Here is a 10,779-nt window from a genome sequence, read left to right as displayed (position 1 = left end):
GAAGAACACCACAAAATCTGGACCAATATCTTTGAGAGAGAGCTTTTATATGTTTGATGATTACAATGTTGAGATATGAAAAAGAAGTTAACCTAAAAAAGGGGAGGAATGTCCTCTATTTATAGGTATGTTTTTTGGGCCCTCCATACAATACAAAAGCCTTTATGAATAAAAAACCCTAAAAAAGATAAGGAATTACCGTACGGTCTGACACCCGTACGGTCGTCAGTGCAAATAGCAGAACGGTTTCATGACGCGTGGCAACCTCACGACCGTTATGGGACCAACGGACACGTTGATTTAGGCTCGGTCTATCTCGAACCAACGGACACGTTTATCTTGTCTCGGGTCAATTACATCCCAGACGACACCTTGTGTGTGAAGAAAGATCGAACATGCTCGTGCTCATTTAGACTTATCCTCGGCGTCTCGGTCTCACGGTCACACACTGCCCCGATTTTTAACTGTATACAGATTTAAGTCATATTGACACTGTCATGAAGTATTAAGTTTTATCGGTGAAATTCCAGAAAATTGTCATTAAGTTTCACCCATACGTAAAATTTGAAACTTCATAACAATGCTTATTTTTCAAAAACAGGGCAGATCGCTATTTCTACATTTCTTAGTCAGATGCAGCGATTTTGGCCCAAAGACATGATCCACGGAGTATCCAAGCCTTTAAAAGGGAAGTTACGCATTAGGCCCCGCGGTAATAATATTTACAGGTTTAGATATATTATACACTAATTATATATGCATTACATTTTTGTCAGCTATTTTTTAAGTGGGCGACTATTTAAATTAATTTAGGTCGTAACTTTTCTTTCGCCCAATATGACAATAAGACAATGAGAAACATCATGCCACTAACAAGTACAGGTATTTTTGTTTCCTTATTGCTTAGTTTTGGGTGCTAAATCTACCATCTAATTGGGCCACAGGCTAGACTTTGTACATGTGGGATTAATGGACAAGCCCAAAGAGAAGGACTAAGCTAAGCTGGATTTGCAGGTGAGATTATGTAGTTTTCTTATGTAGCTTACTTTACTTGAACAATCTCTTTATAGATTTACATGCATTAATATAGTATGATATTTAGGGCTAGATAGCTTTTATTCTTCTTTTGAAAAATGGAACTAAAGGGAAATTGTGAGAAAAGCTCTGTATGATAAAACACAATATAACAAGCTTGATGAAAAAAATTTCCTAACAATAAGTTGTTAGTTACGTTTTCATAGGACCACTAAAATTCGTTCAGTTTTTTTCTTATACCATTTTTAAATAAAAAAAAGTCTATTCACGCTGAGTGCGAAAAATATTATTGACGAGTGATGACACCTCCTTCCACTGAAAAAGATTGAATAAAGGTACCTCCTCCTATGCAAACGCAAAAGAAAAAAAAGGAGGAGGAAAAAGACACTCATATTTGATTAATTAGGTTTCGCACTAAAGACGGATTTAAAATTTGAAGTTTATGAGTTCTTGTAACAACTTTGAGTTATAATATACAATAAACACCGAATTCACAATTAAAAATTTATAGATATTTAATAGATTTCTTGATACAAGTACCAAATTTGATTAAAAGTTACTACGTTCACGTGAATCTATTGTTTTAGTGCAAGATGAAATATGAAGTAGAGAAAAAATATGTTAAAAGAATAACAGTGATTTTTTTTTTTTATGAAAAAGCCCAGTTTGCTCTCTATATTATAAACATGAGATTCTGGATGTAATTAAAGAGTAAAAAAAAAAAATTAAAAAATAAAAATAATATATATATATATATATATATATATATATATATATATATATATATATATATATATATATATATATATCAAGCTGAGATATACACAAAAGAAAGCAAATAAATCAACTGCAGAGAAGATCTTGGATTGCTTGGCTTGTCAATTTAGATTCATGGTACAATTCATCACTGAAGTTTTATGCCTACTAATAATCTTCATAGCCGTAACTTTTCCCCTAAACTCGCCAAAACTTGTCAATTTCACCATTCTTGAATTTATATCACTGCTTAAATTCCCATTACTATGATTCAATTGATCATTAGCTCTGACTTGTAATGAAATTCCAATTCTCTTGGACTTTCTAGATTCCACACATTATTATCGTATAGAAAAACACTCATGCTACTATCTTGAAAATTAATTCGACCAAAGTTATCGTTGTCTACGATGATTTCAGCTCCCATGGTCATGCTAAACGAAGACGAGTTAGTAGAATTTGTAAACACACTTTATCGTTATCGTGTAGAAAAACACTCATGGTCATTATTTCCCTGGATTCAATAGTATAAGACGTAGTATATGATTCGATCAGTTTTCTCTCTCATATATATACCATTTTTTACATAAATGAAAAAAGACTATCCACGTCGAGTGCGAGAAATATCATTGATGACTCCTCCTTCCACTGCAAAAGATTGAATAAAGGTACCCATTCCTATGCAAACTCAAAAGGCAAAAAAGAAAAAAAGAAGTAAAAAGACACTCATGTTTGATTACTTAGGTTTAGCACTAAAGACAAATCTAGAATTTGAAATTTATGGGTTACGCATAATAACTTTGAGTTAATATACAATATGCACCGAGTTCATAATTAAAAATTTATAGATTTGTTAATACAAGTACAAAATTTGACTAAAAGTTACTAGGTTCACGTGAATCTATTGTTTTAGTGCAGGATGGAATATGAAGTTGAGGAAAAATTATTAAAAGAATTTCAATGAAAATAATTATGAAAAAGCCTTCAGTGTGCTCTCTATATTATAAACATGAAATCTTGTAATTAAAGAGTCAGAAAAAGAAAATATAAATCAAGCTGAAATATACACAAAAGAAAGCAAATAAATCAACTGCAGAGGAGATCTTGGATTGCTTGGCTTGTCAAATTTAGATTCATGGTACAATTCATCAATGAAATTTTATGCCTACTAATAATCTTCATAGCCTTCACTTTTCCCCTAAACTCACCAAAACTTGTCAATTTCACCATTCTTGAATTTATATCAGTGCTCAAATTCCAATTACTATGATTCAATTGATCATTAGCTCTCACTTGGAATGATATTCCCATTCTCTTGGACTTCCTAGCATCGACCCGACCAACGTTAATGTTCGCAAAACCAATCGTAATATTATCGTACAAAAAAACACTCAAGCTACTATCTTGAAAATTAATTCGACCAAGGTTTTCATTGTCTACGATGATTTCAGCTCCCATGATCATGCTAAACGAAGACGAATTGGTAGAATTTGTAAATCGAAGATTTTGCACGTTGATGAGGTCGAGCTCGAAAGATGGAGATTTGAAACGCAAAAATATCATCGAGAAAATTAGCATGACTATGCTTATTAAGACGATAGTAGATAGGAAGTGCACGAAACACTTGCTGCTTCTTTGATTCTTGTTGTTGTTGTAAAAATTGATAGGTTTACTGAGATTCATCTCTTGATCACTGTTGAGATATTTTCTTGGTGGTGCAAGAGGGATGATTTTGCTATTTTGCGCCATGAATTGGCTTTGAAAAAGGCTAAGAAGAACCAAATTTAATTGTGTTTCTTTTGCTCTTGTTTAATGTGTTATGGACATATATATATAAGGGAGTCTAGAGATGGAAGGTGAACAGGCGGCTGCGGCCTTTGGACAATTGGATTATTTTGGATACGGGACATGAAATTATATTTAGTGCTAAAAGCCTTTAAAAATTAAATCCATCAATTTTAAATCTTAGAATCTTCTTTAATTTATTTATGGGTTAATAGTATTTTTGGTCCCTCAATTATTGGTAAATTTTAATTTTAGTTCTTGTGATATTTGACTGAGCACGTTTAATCTTTAATTACTTAAACTTTCAACTTTTGATCCCTTCACTTGTGAATATTCATAATTTTCTATAATTATTAATCGTTCCACTATTTAATTACTCATGTGTAGTGTTATACTTGGACTACTACTACTCCATATATTTGAGGGTAATAAACTACTAAAAATAATCCGAATATAATATTTTCTATTTAAAGGGAAAACAATTACATATTTTAATTAAGTGGATGTTAAATGTGTTGAGTCATATATTATAAGGATCAAAAATTATAATTTATCAATAATTGAAATCCAAAAAACTATACTCTATTATATATCAGGAGAAATGAAGATACATAAAGGCAGTTAAAAGGTAGTTAGTGGATGACTTAGCCAAGTCAGTCAAGTTGGGGTGTCTTTATATGCATTAAAAATTTGCAACTTCCAATTGCATCAATTTGAAACCGCCATGAATATTATTCTACTCCGTATCAATTTGGAGCATAAGAACCATCGTTTCATTGACAACAACCCTTTCTTGGACCCAAAATGTTAAGAAGAAACAAAAATAATATCGTAGCTCTTACGATTGAATTTGTCAAAACTTTTTAGAGAAAATTAACCATTTGGTTTCTTCTCTTTTCTTGGTGGACATATTCTTTATTAATGAATCGATGTGAGGCCATTTTTGACCAAAAAACACGTAATTGAGGAAATTGGGTTCAACTGAACGCTGTGTTCTGAGTGCCACTAAATTGTGACTTATTCTACTACTATTTGGCTGTTTCTTAAGGACATCAAGATTTAGAGGTGACAAATGACTTTTTTTTTTGCGCGGATGGTCCTTCTTTTGGGTTGGTCTTTAATTTTTCGCTTTCTTCGCCTACCCCCGATTTACGGGCTCGAACCCCAGCTCAACAAAAGAAAAAAAAAAAAAGGAATTTCGCAAGGCAGAGGTTTGAATTCGCAAGGCCAAATTTTTCCTTCAAAACTCTACCTTAAGGTAGAGTTTGCTAAGGCATAGTTCGCCTGCAAAATTCTACCTTAAGGCATAGTTTGCAGGCAAACTCTGCCCCATCAGGCATAATTTGCTGCAAACTCTGTCGTAAGGTAGAGTTTTGCAGGCAAACTATGCCCAATGGGACAGAGTTTGTAGGAAACATCTGCCTAGCGATTTTTTTTTTAAATTTTCACCTGAGCAGAGATTTTAGGCGAAGTGCAAAAGTTAAATACTTTCATTTTGATGGGCAAAAATTAAAAACCAACCCAGAATAAGGGTATTACTGCGAATTGCCCGACAAATGACCCGCCTAATTCGTCTATGGGCGAGTTAACAATCTTTCATTTATAAATTCAGTCCATTTTAACTTAGTTAATTCAGTCAATTAAACGTTTAGCTAATATGGTCTAAATATGTAGTCCAAATACCCATCAATTTTTTATTTTTTTTTTTTTTTTTTTTTTAAAGAAACAATATTATAGTACATTACATGTCATCGCGCTAGCTAATTTTTATATCACGCTTGGTATAAGGGATAAAATAATGGCCAGAATAAAGAAACAATATTATAGTATAAAATAACATTACACGGATTATAACGTCGACCAGCAACCAAACGACCACTAACGTAATACCGAAGGACCTTCATGCATATGTCATGTTCTCTTAACGTAATACTGAAGGACCTTCATGCATATGTCTATGTTCTCTTACTTTAATCTTCTGTCCATTGGTGCAATAGGATCCACGATATTCATAATCTGTTTGGTCAAGCTCCTAAAAATAGTTTATTTTAAAAAATATTTTTTTCAAAAAAGTATTTTTAGCTAAAAGAATTGTGTTTATTAATTAATTTAAAAAAGTACTTTTGCATTAGTGTTTGGTGCCTTTTAAAAAATCTTACGTGTATTTTTTCAAAAGATTTTGGTATTTTTCAAAAAGTGCTTTTGAGCAAAAGCTTTTTTTTTTTTTTTTTTTTTTAACTTCAAAAATCAATTTACTGTATCCTCAAAAGACTTATTTTCTCTCAAAAGCTTGGCTAAACACCTCACTTTTTAAAAAAATAAGTACTTTTTGAGGGAAAAATAAGCTTGGCCAGGGAAATTAATAGGGACGCCCAATCCGTTATAAATTTATATTTGATGACACAAATCATAACGATTTAATGCTGTTAGCCATGTTTTCATTGGCTCAAAGAAAGGATATATTCGAAAAAGCCAAAAAGATAAAAATATCCAATGCTTCTTTCAAATCGATGACATCATCTATTTGTACAGTAGCAATCACACATTAGAAAGAACTTTAAAAGAAATATTGTTATGAACTTTCCAAGATTTTATTAGCAACCCATTTGGATGGACTTATGACTTTTGATGTGTAAGCTAAAAGTCAGAAGTTAGGAATTCTGGTTTATGACTTTTGGGTTATAATTATTATTTTGGCTCAGAAACAGGTGCTTAAAAGTATTTTTTTAAATTTTACTCAAACAATATAAAAGTACTTAAAAACTATTTTGGCTTAAAAACACTTAAAATAAGTCAATCCAAACAGGCTCTAGGAAACAACACGAGTTTGATTTGTAGAGAACTTTTTGTGACTATTAACCACTTTAACCTTGAAATTTCTCTTTATTTATAGTAGCCGTTTTAGTTGTATCGGTAGTCATTTGTTCACTGAAAAACAGATTCTCCTCACGTTATTAGTTAGGCTAAGAAGTGTCAAATTAACCCAATGTAAGTGCTAAACACGACAACCTGCCCAGTTAGAGCAAGTTTGGGCTGGGAATAAACTTTGATGGGCCAACTGGACAGAATCCAAATTGGGAAAACTATATATATATATATATATTTTTAATATATATATTAATATATATATATATATATATATATATTAAGGAGAAATATTTACGAAACGTGACGATACTTTTCCTTATTTACAAAACATAATGATATATTACGAAACATGACGGATTTTCATATATTTTTCGTTTTTTTATTTTTTTTCTAGAATATATATATATATATATTTTTTTTTTTTTTAAAAAAAAAAATTAAAAAAATTAATTTTTTTAAAAAATATATTTTATTTTTAAAAAAAAAAATTATATATTTTTTAATTTTTTTTTTTTTTTTTGCTCAAAGGCTTAAAAAATTACCACAATTTTTTGTGTATGAAACATGTATGAAATGTGTATATGTGAGCGAAATTTTTAATATAATTTTCATACACAAAATTGTGAGCGAAAACTTTAAGCCTTGAATATTGTATGAAAGTTGTTACAATGTTGTTGTAGTTGTATTAATTTTTCAGAAACCTTATATGAACTTTGTATACGAAAAATGTGAATGAAATTCTAAGTCTTGAGTGAGATATACACATTTCATACCATTCTCATGCATAAAATTTTGAGCGTAATGTTTAAGCCTTGATCGAGATATACACATTTCATACGTTCTTCATACATAAAATTTGAGCGAACTTTTTAAGCCTCGAGCAAGATATACACATTTCATACACAAAAATTTGAGCGATTATTTTAAGTCTTGAATATTGTATCAAAGTTGTATATAATGTTGTTGTAGTTGTATTAATTTTACAGAAATCTAACATGAACTTTACGAAAATATGGGCGAAATTTTAAGACTTGAGCGAGATACAAATTTCATACTGTTTTCATACGCATAATTTTGAGCGAATTTTTTAAGCCTTGAACGAGATATACACATTTCATACATTTTTCATACCGTTTTCATACACTAAATTTTGAGCGATTTTTTTAAGCCTTGAGCGAGATATACACATTTCATATATAAATTTTTGAGCGAAAAAAATTATTTCAAAAAATTTAAAAAATAATTTTTTTAAAAAATAAAAAAATAATTTTTTAAAAAAAATAAATTTAAAAAGCATGTTTTGTATAGGGTTTATAATGTTATGTTTTGTAAATATAAAACTATCATTACGTTTCGTAAATATTTCTCCTTAAGATGTATATATACATAGTTGACCCATCCAAATTAACTCATTCAAATTTCAACTCGAGCTTATGTGCTTCATGTAGCATTTAGACCGAATGACTATATGCAATTACATCGATACTTTCATATATTATAGATATCGTCGGAGACATCTCTTCATTCCATGACTTAATGTAACTAGGGCTGGGCACAAAACACCAAAATCAAATTACCGAACCGAATTGGGGATTTCGATTTTCGGGAATAAAATTAAAAAAATAAGGTTGTATACGGTGGAAACCGAGGTAAATGTCGCGGCCATCCGATACGAGGTCGAAGTAGAACGAGATCATTAGCCTTTGATAAGATCAAAGGGGTTGAGAACCGAGGAGTTGTGACCTTCTCCAAGTAAACGTTAGAAACCAAGGGAATGCTAACGAGCGGAAAGACTCCAAGCCCGAGGGAAAAATACTCGACATAGGTTCGAAGGATCTGTTACAAGCCAGGACACGCCCTGTCACTCGCGCCAAATCTCTGACGTTCGTACGGAGCGCCGTTTTGTGGATTTCTAGGGTTTTCTTAAAGGGCCTTTGTAGATTTGTACAAAGGCCAATCTACTGTTTACTATAAATAAGGGTGAACCTCCACATTTGAGGGCTAGTCTTTCATACACACTCATACTTGTAACCTGAAAATTATATATTGAAGCTTTATATTGGTTTAGCTTGGGACAGAGGCTTTTCTTTCAAAACCAAACCAAATTCACAGAGACGAATATCTTGATTTCTAAGGCTACTTTCTTCCTTATTCACTAGTATATTGCTTATTACCGCATATTGTTTTACATAAATTACTAATCAAACCATACATCTTATAAACCACGTATAAATTTAATTATTACCATTTTATTGGAAAACAACGGTATTCGGTTTGAGATAAAAATATATACCGTTCTCTGTATTTTCTAAATATACGTCAGATTATAAGAAAAGATTTCTACTGCTAAGTTAATACTATTACAGAGAGAGATGAAGGTGCAGATATATCTTCTAGTTATGCTGCATCCATAAACAAATGTTACGGAAATCATTGTTCTGAGTGCAAAAATCTACACTACATATTGAGCCTAATTTGATAAACTGTCCATCTTGTAAAAGATTGGTGGCTGCTGGCAATTTTCTTTGTTTTCAAAACCACATGATTCCTCTGCCCACATCCCATATACGAAAGAGGCTACAGAAAATGTCTTCACTAGAGTTTTGCCTAGAGGATTTGATGGAGGACTCGTTATTTAAATTGAGCGACAATGCGACATGGAAAGCAAGGATTCATATAATCGATTGCTCAAACTTGCTTAGAATTAAGACATAGTTATTTCCCACAACTGGTAGTGTTAAGCAAGGACACTCTCAGCTGTCATCCCTAAATTGAACACCCGTGTTTTAGTTGATTTAATGTGATCATTGCAAACTGGATGTTGGTTTTAATTTCAAATCTTTTACCTTTGCACTTGGAGTGTTAGATATATATATAAGAAGAGGTCGGGATTGTTTCTTACGTGATTATGTTATTGGAAACATTTATCCTATCAAGCTCACTAACGGAAACGTTATGTATCTGGGCGAATGAGCTTGGCCAGTGATGATCTTTGACTTCAATATGATATTACCAAATACCGTACCGAATCGAAGTTTGATTTACCTATTACCAAATTACCGAACCGAAGTTTCAAAGTTCGCTATTTGGTATCTACTTTCAAGTACTGATTACCGAATTACCGAACCGAACTTTGAAAACACCAAACCGAATACGGAATGCCCACCCCTAAATGAAATATCTTAAATTTTATATTGAATTGCTAGAAGTATGTTCTGGTGGGATCAATTCATAAAAAATAAAAGGGATTCTCTGCCCCTACGATGATGGAGCGACATAAGTTTTTTGAGTCCGGTGCCAAAATGGCTTCTTTTTGGAGCTAATAGACAAAAATAGGATGCCTTTTTTTTTTATATCAAAATGGGTATTTCGTGGGTTATCCAACGAAATACCCAAAAAAAATACTGTTCCGGTCGAAAAAATAAAATTAACAGATCGTTGCATTTCGCCACAAGTGGAGCGAAATGCCAACAAAATTTTTGGAGCGAAATGTAACAAATTTTTTTTTTCGTTTATATACCAACGAAATGGGACAAAATTTATTTTGTCCCATTTCGCTGGAATATGACGAAAACCCTATTATTATTTTTTTCTTTTACCGTTTTTCTGCTCTCCATTTTTACCTAAATTATTTTACCTTATCACAGCCGCACCTCTTCATTCTCCATTCTTCCTCTGCCTCCATTCTTCCTCTTCTTCCGTTCTCCATGCTTTTTCTTTTTCTACTAATCCTATCACAAGGATTCCTCAACTTTTGCTCCATAATCTTCTTCAAATTGAGGTAATTTATTAATTTTATAACTTTTTACATATATTTTTTTATTTAGTCATTATAAATTAGTTCATATTTATTTTTTTGATTTATTTATATCTTGTACTTAGTGTAGTAGATTATAATAAAGAAAACAAAAGTTACAAGTTTAATTAATCAATAGTTGGTAATTTCAAATTTGTTGCTTCGATTAAAAAAAAGCTTTAAAAAATATTAGTAGAGTTTATTGGTCAACAAACTGCAATTAAAATACTAAAAAGATCATTGAAGCTACTGTTTAAAAAGGTATAAATTAATATTATAAAATGTTCTTTTAGTTAATTATTTTCATAGAACATCAGTTAAAAAAAAAAGATGAAGAAATTGTGAGAAAAGTAAGATTGTTAAATATAACATAAAGATATTTGTATCATTTGCTAGGTCATTTTCTATGTTCAAATTGTGACTAGTCGTTAGAGATTATTTTTACGTTGATAAGCATGAAGAATTTTACTTTTCAAATTAAAAGTATAAGATCAAGAAACTGTGAGGAACTTGGACTTGTTTTTGAAGCTAATAGACAA

General features: G+C 31.4%; 1 protein-coding gene across 1 annotated transcript; it reads right to left on the bottom strand.

Annotated features, from left to right (window-relative positions):
* Positions 1-2,761: 2,761 nt before the first annotated feature.
* On the bottom strand, positions 2,762-3,655 carry LOC132069481 (late embryogenesis abundant protein At1g64065). The gene has a single exon (XM_059462823.1). The coding sequence runs from the start codon at positions 3,538-3,540 to the stop codon at positions 2,878-2,880; it is 663 nt and encodes a 220-aa protein (XP_059318806.1). The 5' UTR covers positions 3,541-3,655; the 3' UTR covers positions 2,762-2,877.
* Positions 3,656-10,779: the final 7,124 nt, after the last annotated feature.

Source organism: Lycium ferocissimum, chromosome 9 (assembly GCF_029784015.1).
Source record: "Lycium ferocissimum isolate CSIRO_LF1 chromosome 9, AGI_CSIRO_Lferr_CH_V1, whole genome shotgun sequence".
Taxonomy (NCBI): domain Eukaryota; kingdom Viridiplantae; phylum Streptophyta; class Magnoliopsida; order Solanales; family Solanaceae; genus Lycium; species Lycium ferocissimum.
Note: the sequence above shows the minus strand (reverse complement) of the source record. Positions and strands in the feature narration are given on the sequence as shown.